Genomic DNA, 24,046 nt, shown 5'->3' with positions numbered 1-24,046 from the left:
CATTAGGGGTAAGTACGGTGCAATATATATATATATTATATATATATTCACTCTCATTTTGTTAAAAAAAAAAAATTCCGGCACATCAGCTGCTTTCAGATCGTGCATTCGGCCTGCATGCAATTTGAGTTTGAGACCACTGGGCTAGAGGATGTTGACTGTACACTGTATACAAGCTCGAATGTAAAAAGATATCAACCTTTTTATATTGTTAATATCAATATGGTTGTCAATAAATTTTTATATTTTATGATATTTAGTGCTTTCCTAAAATGATGGTAAAGGAAGGCTGAAGGGATATTATTGCGTAATGGTAATAAGATAATAAAAGATTAAGATAGGCTGAGTTGGTTTACTGCATTATACCATATAATTAGCAATAAAATAAAATAAAATAATGATTATGCAGCTAATTATTGATATTAGGATACCTTGAATGGTAAGTTGACATACCATTATTATTTTATATTTTTATTTTATTGCTAATTATATGTTTATTTATAGGGTATAATGCAGTAAACCAACTCAGTCTATCTTAGTCTTTATAAGTTCTTTTTGCCTAATGGCTCACTTTGTACTCTTATACCTTTATACTAAAGTCTTATCATACATTTGCCCTTTTGGTCTCAAGGCTCATTTTGACACTTATACTGTTTATATACACTCTTATAGTGGTAATTAGATTACAGAATGATGTAATGTTTAATCAATAATTTGATGGCATTAATGTGATCTGATACACTTTTCCCACTTTTCTACTTTTCTTCCTTTTCCGACCTTTCTATTATTCATAATTGATTATACAGTGGTGGACAAAAACACTGCATCACTTGTGAATTTTGCAAATAATGTGTTTTATGCTGCATTGTGGGTTGCAGAAATGTTCGAAATGCATTTGTTAATATATATATCTATGAATGAAATCCAATAAAAAGACCACCTTATATACCTAATTGCTATAAATATCTTCAGAAAGGGTAAAATGCGTAATTAATTGAAATATGAGAAATCATGCAAATAGTAGTAATAGTAGTGGCATGTGATGCAAGAAAGCAAGTGTATGAGCTTATGCAGCATCAGCCAAAAAAAAAAAAATCACACCATTCCCTCCAAATGCCTGTCTAGTTCCTCCTTAAATTTATTCAACCTATCAACTTCCACCACGACAGATGGAAGTTTGTTCCAGCAATTAACCACCCGCTGGCTAAAGGCAAATTTCTGCACATCTATTCTACATCTGTCCTTTCTTAATTTGAATTTATGCCCCCTTAGGTTCGTAATCTGAACAAGTGGAAGGATCCCATCAGAATTCAGCGTGCTCAACCCATTCAAGGCCTTATACACCTCAATCAGATCACCCTGCAGGTGCCTACTCTCCAGCCAATGCAATTTGCAGAACTTAAGCCTCTCTTGGTAAGAGGATCCCTTCATTCCCCTCACCAATCTTGTTGCCCTTTTCTGTACATGTTACCTATTATAAAACAAAGAGCAATAGAAGCACCCTCTCAGTTCAGGTAACTGCAAGACAAACTAAATAACTGAAAATTTTACAAAATAGCACACTATATTTCTGAACTTTATTTAGAATAAACACTATGAAAAATGAATAGTTGGTTCTCAAAATTAGGATGAAAGGTTAAAATACAAATTAAAAATGTACAAACTAAAAATGAAATACCTATAAACCAAATTAAAAATGAAATACCTATAAATCAAATTAAAATTGAAATGAAATAACTTTAAATTGAAATGAAATAACTTTAAATTGAAATGCCTATAAATTAAAATTAATTACTGCCCTTAACAAATATAGGTACAACTTTTTCAATAAGCGTAAGCTATATGTAACATGCTCTAAGGGACGTGCCTAATATATACATATGTACAAGTCCTCAAAATGACAAATGTGATATTAGAGAGAACCAATAGAACTGTAATAGAGAGAACTCTATGAACCAAAAGAAGTGAAATATAGAACACTGAGAGACAATAGAATTAAAATATTTATTTAGTACATACATTAGCTATAACTTAACTTGGATTTATATTAGAGTCATTTATACTGCAATAATAATAATAGCTTTGTTAAGATGTTTAGAGATAAACCTAGATGGAAAATCAGTCTTAAGCAGCTTAGATCTCAAGTCTCCAAGCAATTCAGTAATATCATTGATGTTATTACATATTTTTATCAAACAAACTCTGTGAAATAATTATATTGCTGTGAATTTTGTTGAAATATTGGAATGCCAATGTGTTAAACTAGATCAGGCTATCTTAGTCTTTTGGCCTCGTGGCTCACCAGGTATACTTTTATAATGTATCAGATAGTATGAATCAGAGCTGTAATACTCAATACATTCTATGTTGATAATAATATTAGTAAAATAATAAGAGGAGTTTACCTCAATATAGTACGTAGAACACTTCCGTATGATACCCTCCAGAAATTAAAACGGAAAAAAAAAAAAAAAAAAAAAAAAACGACAACTTACCGGTACGTCAGAGTAAAATATAAATAATTAAATAATTAAAAAACCAATTTAACACAATTCAAATCAATTTAAAACAATTAAAAATCAAATTAACGCAATTAAAAGAATCTAACAAAAATATTCAAAACGATTTTCCTTCCTGAAGCTGACAACGCTTTTTGACCGTATGTCATGATCACAGGAATGAAAATTACCAAATCGGGTTAAACCTGAAACTTAAATAGTGATTATTTGTCTTTGCGCATGCAGGTCCACGCATCGGATATCAAATATAGCCGCCAAACATTAACAGAATTCTCGTGTAATTTAATTTCTACGGTTTCTGCAATTAATAGTTGCATATAATTACGTTGAACATTAAGTATTTTGGCTTTGTTAAATAAAAAAGTATGTTTTTCATTAATGGCATGAAAGGCTAATTCTGATGCTGTTGAATGAGAAGCACGAACTGAGCCTTCGTGTTGATTTACACAAATATTAAGAGAAAATCGCGCCGAACCTTGGTAAGACGAGTCGCAATCACCGCAAGATATGTTGTATACCAGATCATTGATTTGTGTTGCGAATGCGGAAAGAACCGAGCGATTGTTCAGTATAGTGTGTAACTTCTGTATTGGCCTGGCTACAATTTTAAATTCGGTATCTTTAAAGAATCTATTAAGCTGTTTGTGCCACTGTTCAACATATGGGACAGAAATAAAGTATTTTTTGATATTACTATTGTTGGTTGGTGTAGTATTTTGTATCCTATCCCTTAGCCTGTACCCTAATTCGGTTTATTGTGGCAATGGAATAACCCCTGTTTAAGAACCTGCTAGTTAATATTTGTATTTCTGAGTCCAAAGCAGATTCTGTCGTTGAATATTTATAGGCATTTAGAAATTGATTAAAGATAATCAATCTTTTGTAGGTTTTCGATAGATGCTAAATTGGATTTTATTCGAGTCCCGGGTAAGCGTGAAATTTAGAAAGTTTAATGACTTTGTATCCGTATCCTCCCTTTCCAATGTAAATTTGAGTTAGAATGAATATTATTAAACGAAGGTAAAATGGCTTGTATAGTACTACTATCGGTAATAACTAGAACAGACCCCGGGGGCTCACATCTGGTGAGTATGGGCTTGGCACACCCAGGGTCCTGAGCTGGATATCATCATTCTTCTCTTTCTTGGTGATTCCCTTCTACTTTTGTCTCTCTCTCTCTCTCTCTCTCTCTCTCTCTCTCTCTCTCAGGGTAACTCGGGAGCTTTTTTTTTTCCTGGTGCAGCATAAGCCTCAGGCTTCCTTGCATCATATGGCTATTAATAATAATAATAATAATAATAATAAATACCTCCCATAGTATGTGATACGGGGTTGAAAAGGTGTCAAATGTATATGCTCAATCGTTGAGAGATAGATCTCTGACATTAAGCCACTCAGGCTCAAACCCATTGGTAATCCAAAAATTTGTTTGTACACCTTGTCTCGAAAGGTGATGTAGTTGGCCTCAACTAACAGTATAATTAAGTGAAAAATTTCCTTAATAGGTAGCTTCGTATAATTAATCGGTGTCGAGTTTTTATTTAACATATCCCAAATAATATCTAATGTGTATTCAATGTTTACATTCGTATATAACGAGGTAACATCTAGTGAGAATAAATTGTCATTGTAGCCGAGTCTACAGTCTTTAAGATTATTAAATAATGTATCGCAGTTCTTAATCCCAAATTGTATTACCTGTCTAAAGGGTTTTATAATGTTGTATACATGTGTGGCTAAGGATGAAAATGCCGAGTTCCTGTAGGAAACAATAGGTCGAATAGGAAATCCAGTCTTGTGTAATTTTACCTGACCGAAAAGTGCAGGAATATTGTATGTTCTGGCCTTCAATTCCTTTAACTGGACCATAGTAATGCAGTCGTTTTTTCGATACGTGGTTAACGTTTTATTGTATTGATTGACCAAATTGGTAAACAGTGCCGGGTCTACTTCAAGATAAGTGGAGGTATCTGAAACAACTGAATCTAACTTATTAATATAATCAGGTTTATCTAGTATTACCACTGTATCTCCTTTATCTGCCCTCTGTATAATAATGTCCTTATTTCCCCGAAGTTCTCATAAAGCTGAACTGTCATGTGTATTCAATTTAGGAAGTCGCGTTTCTTTTATGTTATTCACTACTTGTTAAATTGTTGAATAAATACATCTTTTTGTGGAACATTACAAAGTCCAAATTCAATATCAATTACGTATTGTTTTTTAGGTAGTTTTCGAGGTGGTAAATTATAATTTAGGCCTTTGGATAAAAGTTAAATCTGGTCCTGCGATAGCGTACATGAGGAAAGATTTGTAACCTGTTGATATGTCGGTTCGTTGAATACTGGGTGAGGGGGTGTTTGTGAACTAGCTGACATATTCTGTGGTAGTAACGTTGTGTGTCTGTCACCCAACTCGTATGAACTTGGTCGCAAGCCCGTGACAATGGGTTAGAATTAGCATGAATGTGTCTTGACCTATCCAATAATGTTTGCAACTTATTAACGTGTCTGTTTTTTTATTTCTGAGGCCTGTGCTTCCTGTCGAAAATCTATGGAGGTCTTCAATACAGACCAATCGTTCGGATGTATATAATTTTTTAATTTATCACGAAGCTTCTTAACCTGGGAAAGGTATTTTTGTTTATTAGAATATCGAGATTTTAAGGCAAGCTTAACAATATTATGCGATGTTGCCAGTGTTAGTTGTTTTATGCCTGAAATTTTTTGATTTAAATTAACCCTGGCAAACTTCGGAACGATGTTGTTTTGAAGGCAATATTTTAGAAAAGAAATATGGTAACTTTGGGCCGAGTACCTTAGTGTAGATTTAATGTAATTTTGCACCAAGCTATTCAAAAAATCTCCCATAATTGTGTGTATCGATTGTTTACTACTGGAGAGACAGGAAGTGAATGAAATAGTCAATAAGAGTTTAAAAAATGAATTAGATAGTATGAATCAGAGCTGTAATACTCAATACGTTGTACATAGAACACTTCCGTATGATACCCTCCAGAAATTAAAACGGAAAAAACGAAAAAAAATCGACAAATTACCGGTACATTAGAGTAAAATATAAATAATTAAAAAACCAATTTAACACAATTCAAATCAATTTAAAACAATTAAAAATCAAATTAACACAATTAAAAGAATCTAACGAAAATATTCAAAACGATTTTCCTTCCTGAAGCTGACAACGCTTTTCGACCGTATGTCGTGATCACAGGAATGAAAATTCATTCCTGTTTTTTAATTATTTCATTATTTATATTTTACTCTAACGTACCAGTAAGTTGTCGATTTTTTCGTTTTTTCCGTTTTAATTTCTGGAGGGTATCATACGGAAGTGTTCTACGTACTATATTGAGGTAAACTGCTCTTATTATTTTACAAACTTTTATAATGTATATTCCTTTTTAATCTTTATAATCCTATTTTCCTTTTTGGCCTTAGGGCTATATGGTATAGCTTTTATTGTACAATACTGTACTTTAAGCACTAAATAAATAAGCACACTCCTTGGATGGCGACCTCTACAAGTTCGCATTGGATAAAAAATATAGGCAGAACTTATTCCATCGACTTCCTTCTCAGGACCACGTCACAGAACATTAGAACCTGCTCCCAAGGACCTGTCCAATACCAACTAGATAAATTGGACAAAAGTATTAGGGTTGAAAGCTATACTCATTAGCTCAAAGTGCCAAATTTAATTAACCCAAGTTGGACTTCTTTGTTGTACCCTATAAATAAACATATATAATAAAATAAAATAAAAATAAAATTAAATAGTAAAAGTAAAATGATAATATAGCTAATTATAGATATATGGTTACATTGAATGGAACGTTCAATATATCCCATCAATAATTAGCTGAAGCTATCTGAAGCTATTTTTATTTTATTTTATTTTATTATATGTGTTTATTTATAGGGTACAACAAAGAATTCCAACTTGAGTTAATTAAATTTGGCACTTTGAGCTAATGAGTATAGCTTTCACCCCTAATACTTTTGTCCAATTTATCTAGTTGGTATTATAATTAACTAAAATATTGTTATATACAGACAGATGTAATGTACAATCATAAATTTGATGGCATTAATCTGTTCTGCAACTTTCTTTTTCTATTTCTTATATTCTTTTACATAACTTCATATATAGATAATGGCCACATGGTGCAAGGAAGCCTACGGTTTATGCAGCACCAGCCAAAAAAGATAAAATAATAATAATAATAATAATAAATAAAATAAAATAAAAAAATAATAAAAAGAAAATAAAAATAATGAATAATTAATAAGAGAAAAGGAAACAGACAATCTATGTATTATTCAGCTGACCTTTGAATTTCCCCAAACTGTCAGCCTCTACCACCCATGTAGGTAACTTATTCCAGTAATTTATAACTTGCTGGCTAAAATAAAACTTCCTGCAATGCAGTCTAAACATTTCTCCCTGTAACTTGAAATTATGGCCCTTTGTCCTAGAATCATTTATACTTGTGAAAATTTTGTCCTCATTCATTTTACTTATGCCTCAGAGCCTTAAACACCTCAATCAAGTCTCCTCTAAGGTGCCTAGTTTCCAAGCTCTGCAACCCACATATTCGAAGTCTTTCCTCATATGGACATCCTTTTTCCAATCTTGCCAGGCGAGTTACCCGTCTTTGGACCCTTTCAAGAAGAACAATGTCTTTCTTTAGGTGCGGCCTCCATACTTGAACACAATATTCTAAGTGTGGTCTAACAATAGCCTTATATAATGGGATTATGATATCCTTATACAGGGTGTTTCAAAAATGGTCAATAATTTAAAGGTGAAAAAGTACAAACTAAAATAAGCAAAAAAGTCGCAGTGAACATCGGGCCTCAAATGAACCGTTTTCGAGACAATGCACATTTTCTGTTAAAATCTGCCACTAACTATGGGAGCACTAGTTTAGCAAAAAGCTGTGAATCCTTTGTTAAGGGGGTTTTATTAAACAACATAATACATTTTTAATTTTTGGTTTCAACGCCACAGGATTTTACAGATGTTACATGTTACAGGGGATGTTCTTTCTAACACCCTTTCCTCAACATCAGGTGCTATGCTTCTACTCATACTCCATGTGTGAAGCGCCCATGTTCTCTAAGGCATTGATGTACCCTGATGAATGTGTGCCTTTTGGCTGCCTTTGGCCGGGAAATGCTTCTTGGTACAAACGTGCAGTCTTGAGTGCACTGCCGTTGGCTTTACCATACATGAAGTGCATGTCTGCATACTCTTCACTGATATAACCTCTTTCTATGTTGACTATCCTTTGACAAGTACTAGTATGCCTGCTACGTCTCAGAGCATTGGGAGAAGGGAAATGGAGAGAATGAGCATAACCTAACCTAAACAAAAAAGTCATCGGTGAATCCCAACTCTGTACAGTTCACCTTGTCAGTGGTGGATCCCAACTAGAAATGTGCAATATCTTGAAAACGATTCACTTAAGGACCCATGTTAAATAGGCTTTTTTTGCATATTCTTGTCTGTACAGTTCACCTTTAAATTATTGACCATAACTTTTGAAACACCCTGTATATAGGTGTCTCACTTAAATGACATTTTACTCAACATTTCATTATAATGACATTTGAAATTTACCACAAATAATTAGTTTGCAACATCCCTCACTTTGTTATATATACCTTAAAAATAATTCCCAAAAATATTAAGAACACTATATCAGTAACCCTGCAAGCTGATTAAGTATAAAATACTCTACATGGCACTTACACTAGTTCTGTGATCGCTTGATTCATTTTTTGTCTTAAATAATTTCTAGAATGATTCCAAATGTTGATGAGAGGAAGAAACGGCATGGAAGGAAGTAAAAATATCAAATAGGACTGGACCTTACAGAAAAATATGGCCTTGGACTGGGAGTGCCTGTATAGAATATGTACAAAGAAACATTGTGAAGACTGCCAAAAATAGCTATCTTGGATAATGCTGAGGAGGCTGATGTGGTCAATTTATTCAAATCGTACGGTGAAGATCTGATTAACAAAGAACTCCTTGAACTTGAAAACCAAAGCATGCTGCAAGATGTCGTTGAAGAAATGCTCATGCTATGGTCACAAAAATTAAATTCAATTAAGGACATCTCAGAAGAATTTACCCTATTATTGCATAACTGAACAAATATTATATGGAAAAAAAGAAGAGTATGCAGATGTAAAATGACTCATATTTTATGTGAATGACCTCCACCATGTGCATTATCTCGAAAACGGTTCATTCGAGGTTCGATGTTCACTGGGACTTTTTTGCAATAGAAGAAGCTTTCAGTTAACTCATTTTTCAGAAATCTAATCTTGTCATTAAGTGAGGTATACCTGTATATATTTCTGAGCTAATTTGTGGTACTTTTTCAGCATAGTCCCATATTTATCCAACAAATCATCAGTTTGTGTGTACTTAATATCATTATTCCCCACATGAATAAAAATATTTCCTTTAATTCCCTTAAAATCTGACAGTCTGTTAACGACATCATCAATTGTTACTTCTGATATTGTTGACTCAGATATCCTTATTACAAAACAGGTGACCTGTTTCTCTGACAATAGAATCTTCCAATAAAACTAAATCCACTTGAAGAACAGAAGAGTAAAGAGCAGTGCATTTGACACCCAAATCGAATGCATCACCTGGCAAGTAATAGTATTTGCCATATAGTGCAAGGAAGTTGCAGGCTTTTGCTGCAATGAAAAAAAAAAAAAAAAAACCAACCAAGTAGATAAGAACCTGGGATAAGCCACATGGGAGTCCCTGATGCAGCCCCAATTTTGTCTCTAGAGCATTTACCTGTTTCTTCAGTGACTCGATTTCGTCTGGTAACGCTGATAAACGGTATTCTGAAAGGATCATAGCAGTGTGGTTTTTCTGAAAGGATCATAGCAGTGTTGGCTGTAGGAAATAATTCCGACAATGTTTATTTGCACTTTAGCATATAGTGAAAATAAACTTTTCACTCTGCCCTGCAAGAGAGAGATTACTGTATAAGCTAAGTATACAAGTAAAATCCTTAGATGGATTATGGGATGGGTGCTAGACAAAATGCATGGGGTTGTGATTAACAGATGCTTTTCAGATTGGCCTAGTGTTAAAAGAGAGGTTGCTCAGGGATTAGTGTTTGTTTGCTATTGTTTCTGACTTCTTAAGGGACTTTGACGTAAGGTCACAAGGTGTGACAGCACATTGCGTGTGATGAAAAATTTTGCAGGAGGTATCAAAATTGAATTAAAAATAGCAAAAAAGAAGAAGATATATTTTGTGTTACAATCCAGGCAGACAAGAAGTTTCCTATGTAGTATGTAGATAGGTGGCAATTTTACTAGTATTAGTAGTGGCAAATGATGTAAGGTTTCTAGCTTACATGCATCACCAAAAAAAAAAAAAAAAAAAAATTGCCAATCTCATCTCACCGGTTCATTTCCTCTAATAATTTGTCTAACGCTTCTTTAAATTTATTAACACTATCTACTTCCATAATATCAGATGTGAGTTCGTCTCAACAATATGTTAATTACTGACTGAAAGCAAATTTTCACACATCTGTCCTGCAGCCATCTTTTGCAATTTAAATTTGTCCCCTTAAGTGTTGTCTAAGAAAGAGTAAGGATGCCATCAGCATTTAGTTTACTCGATGAATTTAAATCCTTAAATAAAATGATGTGGTCACAGAGGAACTGGATGCAGGGAATTACTTTGATATCATATATTTGGATCTTAGAAAGGCTTTTGATACTGTTGCACATGGAAGACTGCTGCAAAAATTGGAGCAGTGTGGCATTGGAGGCAAATTGCTGCTATGGATAAAGAGATGGTTGAGTGGGAGAAGATGGAGGGTAGTATTCAATGGATACTGCTCTTCATGGACTAATGTTATTAGTGGAGTCCCTAAGGTTCAATTTTGGGTCCATTGTTGTCTTCTATATTTAGGCTTTACATACTAACTGCGCTGCCTATAATTTGAACTTATGCTCTCTAGTTTAGTTATCATTAAGAGCAGGGGTGAGCAACCTCTAGCCTGCATTTGTTTTCAAAATATATATAATAAGTGGCCCGCCGAAGAATATATATCATGAAATTATGTTTATTGTAATTTTTATTATATTTGCTGTTTTTAAATTGTTTTTAACATTTTGATTGTGTAACGTCTAACAAATCATTTGAATTTGTGCCATATATAGCAGCAAAAGCAATAAGCAAGCATAGGTTCTGCTTGAAGCATAGATGATTGTGTATCAGGCTTAATGTCCAAGTTACTACTACTACTGACAGGTACTACTCTGACAGTGGTGGAGAAGGACCTGGATTGAAAAGGACCTGGGGGTAATTGCACAGGCAAATATGAAGTTTTCTGAGAAGTGCAGACAGTCTGCAAGAGTAGCTCATGGTGTCTTGTGAGTGATATACAGGACTTTTTCTAGCAGGGATAAGGAGGTGATTATCCCTTTGTATAAGGCAATGGTCAGGCCACACCTTGAGTACTGTATACAGATCTGGAGGCCTCATTTTATGAAGGATGTAGAGCTGTTGGAATGGATACAGAGAAGGGCAACAAGATTAGTGAATGGAACGAAGGGTTGCTCTTATGTAGAAAGGCTTACGTTTTGCAGATTACAGTGTCTGGAGACTAGGCATCTGCGAGGTGATCTGATTAAGGTGTATAAGGCCTTGAATGGTTTGAGCATGCTCAATGCTGATGGGATTCTTCCTCTTGCTCAGAATAATCACCTGAGAGGGCATAAATTCAAATTGAGGAAAGACAGTTGTAGGATAGATGTGTGGAAATTTGCCCTTAGCCAGCGGAAATTTGCCCTTTTTTAATAAACTAAAAAGTCACATAGAAACTCTCATTACTACACAATTTTTGCATGAGATTCACCATACAGTACCGGGAGGGGGGGGGGGTTGTGAGATATGTGATGAGTAAAAAAGATGGCTGTAAAATTCACTGTTACACTAGTTACTAAAGTGTCTGAAAGTCCATGTGCATCTACTGCTTAGTATATAACTCTAATTGGTACCCAAAGTAAAATGTCCATTGTAGAATTATATTCAAACAAAGTCTGATTTATAATTGAATTACTCACTTAAGTGCTGCACACACAAAAGCTTTGAAGTGGGAATCTGGTGATCTTTTTAGTGGAGTATGTGAAGAAATAATATTGTCTACAGCTCCAAGTAAGGCCTAAAACAGAAATAAAAAAAATCAGATGACTATAAAGAAAAACCTTTAATATATATATATTTCTTTATTAAATTGTAAATATTGGTTTACCATTAACAACAAATAATCTGATTTATCATAATGCAAATCACTAAAGGGCTAACCAAAGCTTAAGGTAACCTTATCGTAAGAATACCGGTACCAGTGGTGGGGGGGGGTGAATCAACCATCACACAAATTGTTGGAGCAAATGGATGGGTGAAATGGAAATTTTTTTATTTTTTTGGCTAATATAAGCTTGCTTTCTTGCATCGTATGCCTCTACTAATGGTAATGCTAATGAGACCTGACTGAAGCTTTTTCAAAGAGGTTAGTCAACAAACAACAAGCAAACGTGCTCATTTCTAGCCATAAGCAGAGTAATTGATCTAATAAAATATGCAATTGAGAGAGAAAACATGCATTCATGCACGCACGCACCCTAATCCAGGGATTTTCACACCTCAGAATTAACAACACAATATACTTCTATATTTCCACATAAAAACCAATCATGTACAGCATTATTTATGGATTTGATAATATAAACCAGAGCTATGGTACTCAATATGTTCTAATATGCAGAAATTAAAATGAATATAACATTAACACAAAACAATTAAAAAATCAATTGAACACAATTAAAAAAATTTACGTTAAAAATTCCCATATGGTGTTTTAGAGGTGGGTAGTTTAAATAAATTCAAGAACTAAACTTCTTAGAGGGGGATGGACAGGTAAAATGGGAAATGTTTCAGCAATGATTACCCTCTGGCTGAAGGCAAAATATGTTACTTTCATCTGTAGCCAAGTGGTCAGGAGCGAGAGTGCATAGTACGTGCTCCTTGAGTGGACCAGGGTTCAAGCCCGGGACTACTAAATACAATAAATATTTGTATTGACGATTTATTGTAAACTCCACTGACTTGGTTGTCGTGCTGGAGTATAAACAGAAAAAAAATTTTTTTTAAGTGATTTCAATGGTCCTCCCATTAACCTTTGACTGAGTTGATCATTCAGCATTTAGCCAATAATATAAATCCTGGTAGGGCAGCACTACTGAAAAACAGCAATTCTGTCGAGCTGCACCAAACAGCTGATGACTTCTTTTTGGTCAAAAGAAATACAGTAAGATACGAAGGGGACAGACACAGCTGCCTACTTTGTCTTTTCATACAATATTGCATCAAAAGACAAAAGTGCAGACAATAAAACTTTTATTGTTCCCACTAGAAACTTAAAATTTCACAACAATAACTAAAAATAATATAAAAAAGGCAGATTACTGGAACATGCAAAATTTGCAGCCTTAGTAAAAAGAGAGAAAGAAAGTATAAATAAAGCTTTAGAGCATGATTAAATTTAAAAGTTAAGAAAATAGGCGAAGGCTCAAATTTAGAGGGAAGACAGACAGAAAGACAGTGAGTGAGCAAATATCTAGATTTTGGGGAGGGGTTTAGAAAGTATATATAAAATTGAACACATGTACAGAATGAGTGCATATATAGAGAGAATTTATAATTTTTAAATGCCAAAACCTTCCATGCTAAGGAAAAGAACAGAAGAAACAGAAGGGGTAGATTCCCCTTCAATTCAAAAGTTTTTAAAATATTTAAAAATTGATTCTAGAGCCTAAAATTTTGAAAAATACAAAACCAGAAAAACAAAGTATAAAACATAAATACACTGCAGTTCAGTAGCATTAGATAGTATCGAGAGGGGAATACCTAAAAAATATGTACTGTGTAAATATAATTTTAAATATCTACTGTTCGCAAAATTATTAAAGAATCTGCAATTATGTTAAAAGGGTTATCTATGAAATGATTTAAACTTGTTGAAAACTTCCCATTCCATTTCAGCAAATAAGTAATCTCAACTCCAATTTCACTGATGCCTATTTCCATTCACAACCTGATATGCCCTACTAACTTTTTCTAATTAAATCTTAGTTATCAGTTACCTCAGCTCCTTTGTCCTAATTATTCACTTTATGATAACTTTTTTAAAAGGGTTTCTTGTGCAAGTCTACTCCAATAATCCATGTCAGAGACTTCCAATCTGAAATCTCTTCTTTATGTTCTTCTCTGCTTAAAATCTCTTTAATCTCATTGTGTAAAATTAATTTCTTCCTTCTATTATTCTACCAACCTACAAATCAGTCTGATCTTTTTGCTATTCAAACTTTCCTAATGGTATCTGGATTCAATAATCTGTTTGAAAGGACAAAGATAATGGAGATCCATTCAAGGAAGATCTTTTTACTATTATTAACGACTTTGTACAACTTGTTCATTTATCAATTAGGATACCAGACAATCCTAACCACACACCCAATGTCCTCAATCTTTTATTTTTATCAATACCTCTTCAAAGGACACAATATTTGCACATACGCTAGGTATAGAGCACAGTGATGGGCTCTTCTCTAATGGGGGGGAAGAGATAGAGAGTTTAGGATGATCTACACAATTTCTATCCCTCTTTTCATTGGTTGATCTACTGTTATAAGTCTTCTGATCCTATTATTTGCTCAGATCGCATCAGTGATATTGTTCCAGCAGGGATGAAATCTTTTATTCCTCATACCACTCTAAACTCCTCTCATCCTTCATTTAAACTTTGGTATTCCAATAAATCTGCTAAGCCTATTTTAGATAAGAATATATCATATCACAATTGGATTGTATCCAAATCTCCAGCTTGATTTTGAACAGACTAAGGGTAAGAAACTTGCTTCTTGTCCAAATGCTTAGACAAGTCTTCTGGTCTTTGGCCAAGGCCAATAGCCTCAACTTCTGTTCAGTCATACTTCCACTCCTGTACCACATCCTGTGGATCTAATCTATCCTCACGTAAAAGTAGAGCTAACTTAGTACTTTTGCATCAATAATCTTGGTAAATCTCATATCATATCAAACTCCTTTTGGTACCTTCCTTGATCTTCCAATAATATTAAGATGAATTCTAAACAATCTTTATTCTAAAGCATTTCCAGGTCTCAATGGCATGTGTCCATTTGTTCTATGTGTATTCGTTGTGTATTCCAGGGGCTTACTCTGTTTTATTTCTTTTCCTCCTTTCTTATTCCACTGGTGTTTTTCTATCTGCACAAAAATTTGCTCATATCCAGCCAATTCCTAATAAATTCATCCCTTCTAATTATAGTTCCATTTGCACCCACCTTAACTCTTTCCAGAGTAATGACCTGATTAGAAATTACCAATTACCAGTCTTAATCCAATGGTGATAGCTAGGTTTAAGTTACTTATCTTTTGACAAATTCAATGGAAAAGTTTGGAGAAATTCAAGCAACTGTTCTTGACATTTCCAAGACTTCTGATCAAGTTTGACATAAAAGACTTCTAAACAAGCTTCCATTTTATGTCTTTTGTTTTTTGCAATTTTCTCAGTGGTGATGACATAACTTGGTCTTTTAACTTCCCATCTGATGCTGGAATTCTACGAGATTCTGTTTTATTTCTGATTTTTACTGACTGGACATCGTATCTAAAGATTTGTTGATAATACTATGTTATTTTCAACTTTCCAGTTTGAAAACCCTTCTTTGCATAAACAGCAATAATTTCTTGAATATCCATCGCTATCACCAGTTTCTTAAATGCCGATCTTCACGTAATTTTTCAGAGGGTAGAGGAAATCAAACTCAGTCATTGTATTTCTTCTCCTCCTTGCAAAAAAAAACCAAAAAAAAACCAGATTTCTAGGTAAGTCCACATATCTTTACCTTCTAATCTTCAAATCTGCAATGAAAAAATAGGTTCACATCTGCATTCTCAAGATTACTTTTCTTCTGAACAACAAATCTCTGTAGAAATTTCAAATCTACTCTACCAAAGAATATTGTTCCTATATCTCCTGTAGTGCCTCAAAAACTCTCTCAAGCTGCTAGAAAATATCCAAAAGAAGACAACAGGCATGAATAACGACCAGTTTTTTCTTAAAAACTGTTCAGTTTCTATAATGCAAAATGAGAGTGGAAACTGTAACTGGCATCTGTAATTCCACCTCTTTCTTCCAAATTACTCTGAACATACATCTCGGCAATGTCAACATTCATTCATTGTAACTCCGAATTCACAAAACTAACTTTTTCTCTCTCTCTCTTTTTTTTTTTTTTTTTCCCCCACTACTTTTCTGCTCCTTTTGAAGATCCTTCTCCTTTGCATGTATTACCTGAAAAATATAATCTACAGAAATTTGAGCTGAGTGTCAAAAAGTGTCTTCTTTCTTCTGAACCACCAACCCATTAAATGTAATAAAAGGGGAGTCCATGATTGTCATCTCCAATTTATTTTAAACTTTGTTAGAATAAAGTATCCCTAAATGAAGCAAAATGACTAAGCAATATGATCACATACTCAGAAATCCCCTAAGAAAATCAACGAAGAATGTTTGCTTTGCTCCTTATCATTGCTTAAAATCTACTGCTATCGGCCACTGTGGCTTAAAGGCTAAGGTGAAAAGGCTAAGGTCTTCTAATCCAAAGGTTGTGGATTTAAGGTTCACCATTACCTTGCGGTATTTTTCAATTTTTATTTCATATTTATTTCTTACTTTTGTTTCATTTCAATTTCTTTATTTCTTTATATTTCAAAACCAATACATCGTAAGAATGTTGAAACACAGTTATGCAGCAATTATATTTCCTTATTTGACTCATAGTCCAACAGCAGGTTTCTTCTGGTTGTTAACAGAAATTTCTAATTGGAAACAGAATTTGTAGTTTCAAGGTCAACCTGGACCATGAATTATACCTCTCTGCATCAGTCTTCATGGTCCAAGGTAACTCCTGGACCCTGAGGACTGATACAAAGAGGTGAGCTATGAGTATTAATAAGCAATAAAGCAAACTGTCTCTTGATTTTCTGAATATGGTGTTTTACTGCTTGGTCACTGTTCTTCATTTAAGGAATATTTTATCCTCAGAAAGTTTAAAATAAATTAGAGATGCATGACCATGCATTCTCTTTTAAGTGCTTTAGGTTTTAATCCCATTTTTTGTGTTTGAGGATCATCATTAAACAAAAAGCAGCAGTAAAAGAGGCAAATAAACCTACAGGAAACATGCAAATATCTCTCCTATTTGTAAAGATGGTTCAAAGGATGAAGTGAGTAATTGCGGACCTGAAAATGACTTCTATGCCGAGGACAACAATGGAGGATACAGTAAAAGAAATAATGCAAGATCATCTTGAATGGATTGAGATCATATTAATAGGAACACAGCTACAAGGCAATCACATCATGGATTTTTGAAGGGGAATTTATACCAGGTCAATCACAACAGAACTAGATGCAAAAAATGAAATAAAAATAATAATTTTGGTATCATATACTGTACTTATATTTCAGTAAAACATCTGCTACTGTTACACATGAAAATGACTACTTATAAATTGGAGCAATGTTGCATTAAGAACAAGTTATTATTATGTTTAAAGGGATGCTTAAATGGTAACAGACAGGACAATTGTGGATGACCATTGCTGGAATTTCACAGCCTTCACAGTCACTGTTGGGCCTCTTACTATTTTTAATATTTATTAATGATACTGAAGTAGGTATTTCAAATTTAATGATCAAGTTTGCTGATGACACAAAGAGGGCAGGGTGGTTACTAACATATATCAGGGTATGCTGCTTCAACAAGATCTAGAGAAACTGCAAAAGGACTAAAAAATAAAAACTGAGATTTAACACAGATTAAATGTAAGTTGGTGAATTTGGGTGACACCAAACTCAATATAGCTGATAATGATAAAGGTGAGAAGCAACTGCAGGTTCTCACATGAAGTTCTATGAGCAGTAGAGACATGACAGGACAGCTCATGGGTTATGCCAATAATATATATATATTTTTTTTTCAGTAAAGCAAATAGGTGGTAATTCCATTGTATAATGCAGTGGAATAAATGGGTTAGGTGACATTTTCAATCTGCATACAGGTTTCCTGATTTCTGGAAGGATCTGGAAAGATGTAGATCTACTGGAGAGGATGCAGACAAGGGCAACATGATTAGTTAGGAGTACAAGAGTATTTTTTAACAAGAAAGGAAGACTGGAATTCTATAAAGAGCATCTTTGAAAACTAGAGACCTGCATGGAAACCTAACTGGGATGTTTAAGGCTGTAAAACAAAAAGTAAAAAATAAAAAGTAAACTAAATGCTGATGACATCTTTATTCTTCTTCAGATGGCACAGACAGGGCAGCATATATTTAAATTGAATAAAGAATGGTTGCAGAATATATGGAAATTTGCGTTAAGCTGGAGATGGACAGTAATTGATTTTGGAATAGACTTCCATCTAGTGTCATGAAATACAGTAGGTAGTTTTAATAAATTTAAAAGAACTGGACAAATTATTAGAAGTGATGGACAAATGGTGCAGATAATTTCTCACCCCCCCCCCCCCGATGATGTTTTATAAGCTTGCTTTCTTGCATAATTTTTCCAATACTAATACTAACAATAGTAAACTTGGGTTGGAACTATTGTTCTGGAGTTACTGTTGTGGTTTTCGTCTTAGACAGATCTTTATTCATATGTAATTAGCAGAAATATGGACTGGGTCATGCACCTATGTTAAGCATGGTTACTGATATTACTAATGACCTTCAAAGAGAGCTTAAACTAGTAGAGTCCTAAGGGGGTATATTCCTTCTTACATGCTTTTGATGGTTTCGAACGTGCAGATCAGGCTCGGTGATTTCTTTTCGTTTCTTTTTTGCTTAGTTTGGGACAAATGTTCAAAATTAGCTATTTTGGGTCCACTTTTTATGCCATTATGTTGTGGAAATTTCGAGTATAAGAGGAAACCTCTCGCCATTTGGGAATGTGGAAAGTTCTATCATGCAAGATGGAGTGGAACTGCAAGGACTTGCCAAATATGTTCAGCTGGTATTGGATTGACTGGTAAATTCCTGCTTTTGGCAAAAACAGAAAACCTGTTTACCTGTTGAAAACCTGCTTTCACTGTTTATAATGGTGACCTCATTTATTTCGGTTGTGTAATTAGTTTCATTAGTATTTCCCACCAATTGTCTTAAAGGCCCATTTAAAGATATATATGCATTTACAAAGAATTCAATAAATTGATCCTCTGGTATTAGCAGGGTTCTGGAATCTGGAGCAGAGATTTGATATCTGAGCAAACGATAATTTAAAGTATATCTTGATCTGGAGACTGCTGTTGATTCTTTGCTGACCTTCAGAGAAGAAGATATTGATCTAAGAGAGAATCACAGGTGGTCATTGATCATTGAATGTTCAATTGATTGAGTTAATAAGAACATTGATCTACAATGTTCTTATTAACAATCTTTTCTATTCAATTTCTGTAATATGCTTTTGGAGTTCTTCTAAGACTAGTTTCATCACACATGGAAACAATTTTCCTAGCATGCAAATTAATGTTCCTAGTCCTAAGGTGAAAGGAATGGTCAGAAAAACATTGTGTACATCCTTAGTCTGTGAGCTATCCTCCCCCCCAAATCTCTTGAGGTAAGAAGGTGCCAAGTAAATAGGACATCAAGGAAGGACAGCTGTTCTGTCCTAGTTCTATTCTTGCTGTTTATTTGATTAGGAGATTCTTGACTATTTCAACAAAAGCAATGAAGTCTGGGGTAAGAAGAAAAAAAATTTAGCCTGTTGCTTAAGAATTGGTTGTTGGTATTCAAAAATATTGCTGCTGTTTATAAAATCCCTCACAATAGAGCCATAGGAGGTGGTAACCCTCTCTTAAAAAAAGATATAATTACATTTAAGTGTCATAATTTATTAGCAAAAGGTCAGGAATTGTATACTGCAAAATCCTTTTTTTTCAGAAATTAAAGAAATACATAGGCATGCTAAGTTCCCACCAAGTTTGTTATGAATGGGAGATGCTGCAGCTACCATTTTACCTTATGACTTTTAAGCAGACCTTTTTTTAGTCTATACTAAGCGTAATATAGAAAACCAGAAGCTTATTTCAATATATTTTTTTGCTGGTGAATCACATGGTTTTTATCTTTCTATTTTGTCTTGTGAATCTATCCAAATATCTGCTTTGTCAATTTTAGTGCAGGGTAAGGGAAATTTGCTAAATAAATTCACAAATTACATATTGGTGAAACATGAATTTATTATTATTTTTTTTCTTATAATATTAGGTTATGTTAAGGTATACCCACACAATCCTGGGAGTAGCTTCATTGAACAAAGCAATTACTGGACTAGAAATCATATCAAAGTGGCAAGCAAATCATCACTGTAATAATCAGTATGCCAAAAGAGCCAGGTTATGTTAAAGTATACCCACACAATCCTAGTAGTAGCTTCATTGAATAAAGCAATTACTGGACTAGAAATCATATCAAAGTGGCAAGCAAATCATCACTGTAATAATCAGTATGGCAAAAGAGCCAGGAAATATAAATGTTGCATATAAGCAAACTGTCTGCATAGTAGGTAATTTGCCAATATGTAACATACTGGATTTTTTTTAATAGACACATATAAACAGAAGAATTGAATTCAGTTCCCCCCCCCCCCCCCCACCATCCCAACTGGTTCTCTCACTCAGCACTGCTATGAGGAATTGTTAAATTGCCAAAAATGAATTTCAAGTTTCCTTATTCACTAGTCAGATTCCCAACCAAGGATGCTATTATGAAACACAAAAGAACTGCACATCAGTTCTTTCATAATAGCATCGGGTAAGTTTTCAGTGAAACTGACAGAAATGATGGTGCAAAACAACTGTTGCTTCATCTATTTATTTATCTTTAACAATACCAAGAAGTAGTGGAAATATTCCTAAAAAATTTCAAGTTTGAAAATGATGCACTGCCAACTGAAGAAATTTGAGCTATCTCAGCATTTATAAGAACATCAATGGGAACTTGGACACCACGTAGTCACATACATACAGCCATAAAGTACTTCCTCATGGAACAAGAGAACAAAACCTCTTATTTTAGTCTCTCCATGACAGTGGCAGTAAAATGCCTATGACTAAGTCAGAATCACCCATCTGGTTTAGCCTATTATGTTAATCGATTTCCAAAATGGAAGGGGAAGGTTTGAAAATTGTTGGTAAAATAAATTTACATATAATATTCTTCAACATATCTAGGAGAAATGACCACATTACATGGATGTGAGGCAAGCTGGATTGAAGAGTTATGTTCAGATTTTAAAACATAACATTTAAAAGAAACAAGCAAATTTCTTTATTCAAGCCAGAAGAGAGAAACATGAACAGACTTTCTGAATAAGTGAGGATAACATACCTAGAATTTTCAGCTTGCTTGGCTTGTTTAGAACTGTTTTTACCAGAAGTCTGGAATTCATTCATTTGTCTTCTTTCAAAACTTTTGGATCACGAAATGGATTTGAACATGAGTCAGTGCTATTCACTAGTAATCAGCTGTACTTTTCAATCTGGTAAACTCATATTTTGCTTTTCTCAATATTTTTAAAAGTGCTCAGATTTGTCTCTGTCAGCACTCCTAACCTCTTCTTTAAAATATCTGAGGTTGTCAACTGTTCAACCAGTCTAGTTATATATCTGACCAAAGACAGCTGACAAGTACACACATGCTTAGAAATCTTTTTTTTTTTTTTTTTTTTTTTTTTACTTCAGTGGAATATAGCAGTAAATGTCTGCCAAGTAGTCATCAAATTTCACAAGAAGGCATGTATCTCCCCTTGCATGGCACAAATTAATAAGATGACAAGGACAGCCTACTTCCGCCATATGCTCAATCCCCTCTTTTAATACCCTTACTACTACAGTTTTTAAGCCTACCATAACAGGTGCATTATCAACACTAAGCAGTTTTTTTTTTTTTTTTAAGGAATCCCACCCGTTTTCAGGTCATTCAGAGAAAGATATCCAATACTGTACTCTTTAGAGTCAGCTTCCAGTGCTCGAACTGAAAGCAAGCTGCTTTTGATTTGACGATATGTATGTTAAGCGCAGATCGTGAAGGTGCACAATTCATGAAATGTGTAGTTTTTTGTCCATTTCACGAATTGTACATCGCGCTTGCATAATTCACGAAATGTGGGGACCAGCACATTTCATAAATTGCGCATATGTATTTCTGCATAATTCATGAATTGTGCATCATTATACACCACAAATCGCCACCATTTTCCTGGTCAGATGAAGTACATCAAGTCTCCTTGCAGTTCATAACAATATTGTTACCGAGTTCCTACTCTGGCATAGTAAGTATTAGCTCAGTGTTGTTATTATAATGTCATTAGATCTTGCCTTTATTTTGAGCTATTCATTATATATTATTTTAGATTTTATCTTCAAATGTTGTGTGGGAGGGGGTTTACCTCTAAAACTATTCCCTTGTTTACTGCATTGCTAACCATAACATAAATGTGCAGTTTCAGCCTTTTGATGCTCCACAAGCCACCATAAAATCCAAAAGTTGAAAAGTAATCTTAAGATGTCCTTTCTTTTTAGCCATGTAAGTTAAATCAGAATTACTTTCGTTCCTTCATGATCGTACCAATAAAACATTTGAATATAAATTTAACTGCGAATGTTATTTATTTTTGTACCTATTCGTAAAATATCCAACATCTATTTGTAAGTTTAAATAAATTTGATTTTAAAATTTTTAATTTTGATTACTTTTCAAGATCCACAAAAAAATGAGTGATATGCATGAATATCTTGAGAACGTTGTTAGAGAATGTGGTACAGTATGGAGTCCAGAATTCGAAAGACATGCCATAAACATTCTAAATGATAAAAGAGCTAGCTTAAAAAGAAGTAGACAAGAATATCATGTTAGAAGTAAGTGCGATATGTCAAATTTAGCAGGTGTGATGAAAGTAGTGACCAAAAAAGATGGTCAATTCATCGCAACAAAAGAATCTGCTAATTCAATCATTCGTGATATTCATCTGTCTACAGGGCACAAAGGCAAACCAAAAACTCATAAAAAAGTAATGGAGAACTACACCAACATCCCGAGATGAATTGTTTCTGAATTCATAAAACAATGTGAAAGATGCACTGAGAAGCTAAAAAAGGAAGGAAACTGTGAGTGGAATTGTCATCAGACCTATTACCATTAGTGATGTGAATCAAAGAAGCCAGGTGGATCTCGTTGACTTCCAAAGTTTACCAGATGGGAATTACAGATTCATTATGCACTCTCAAGAGCATCTAACGAAGTTTCACTTGCTCTGAGCGCTGGTCTCAAAAACTGCAAAGGAAGTGGCTCAGCATTTATAAAGTATTTTTGTAGAGTATGGTACTCCACATGTCTTGCAATCAGATAATGGGAGGGAATTTACAGCTGAAATAATTAGAGAACTCTCTGCTCTTTGGCCAGGTTTAGTTCTGGTGAATGGAAGACCCAGACACCCGAAGAGCCAAGGATCAGTGGAAAGGAGCAATGCAACACTTAAAGATTCCCTAGTTGCAAGGATGAGAGATAATAAGCCCTCTAACTGGAGTCTAGGAATAAAGTTTGTACAGTGGAATATGAATACTACATACCATTAAACTATAAAAATGGAGCCTTATAAAGTTCTGTTTGGAGTGAAACCCAAACTGTGACTTCGTATGAACCTTCCAATAGAATTCATGAATAAAATTCAGCCAGGAATTGATGAAGACAGTTTCATGGAGATATTAAATCACCCTGAGATTAATATAGTGCAAATATTAACTCCACAACAGAAGAAGAAGAAGAAGAAGAAGAAGAATTCATATACTGACTTAGACTGTGAAGAAGATGCCAAATTACATCAATTCATAGAACAATATGTTGTAGTGTCTGAAGAACTTAACACAAATGACAATGAAACAATACAAGAAAGTCATGAACTCGCTTTAGAACAAACTAAAGAAGGTGAAAAAACAACCGTTGATGATTCTCTAGGTAATCAACGTCTAGTTCTTTCAGAAACTTTAATAAAGGATGGAGATATTGATGCAGATGACCTTCAGGTGATTAAATTAGCATTGGCATGAGTAGAGGCATACGATGCAAGAAAGCAAGCATATGCAGCATCAGCCAAAAAAAAAGAAAACACACTCCCATTTCACTCCTCCATTCGATCCAAATGCCTGTCCAGCTAAGCCTTAAATTTATTTAGGCTATTAGCTTCCACAACAAAAGGTGGAAGCCCATTCCACCAATCAACTACCCGCTAGCTAAAGGCAAATTTCCACACATTTATTCTACAACTTCTTTCCTCAATTTGAGCCTGTGCCCCCTCAAGT

The 24,046-nt window shown here is 34.2% G+C and overlaps 1 protein-coding gene across 3 annotated transcripts in view; it reads right to left on the bottom strand.

Moving 5' to 3' along the window:
- Positions 1-24,046, bottom strand: part of LOC150087252 (RUN domain-containing protein 1) — a 295,153-nt gene that overhangs the window by 30,462 nt on the left and 240,645 nt on the right. For all 3 annotated transcript variants that reach the window (XM_090371915.1, XM_090371918.1, XM_090371916.1), the window contains one exon: positions 11,663-11,760. In XM_090371915.1, coding sequence (XP_090228041.1) covers positions 11,663-11,760 — 98 coding nt within the window. The remainder of the gene's footprint in view (positions 1-11,662; positions 11,761-24,046) is intronic.

The sequence above is a fragment of the Mastigoproctus giganteus genome, chromosome 4 (assembly GCF_048544385.1).
Source record: "Mastigoproctus giganteus isolate SK-2022 chromosome 4, ASM4854438v1, whole genome shotgun sequence".
Taxonomy (NCBI): Eukaryota; Metazoa; Arthropoda; class Arachnida; order Uropygi; family Thelyphonidae; genus Mastigoproctus; species Mastigoproctus giganteus.
Note: the sequence above shows the minus strand (reverse complement) of the source record. Positions and strands in the feature narration are given on the sequence as shown.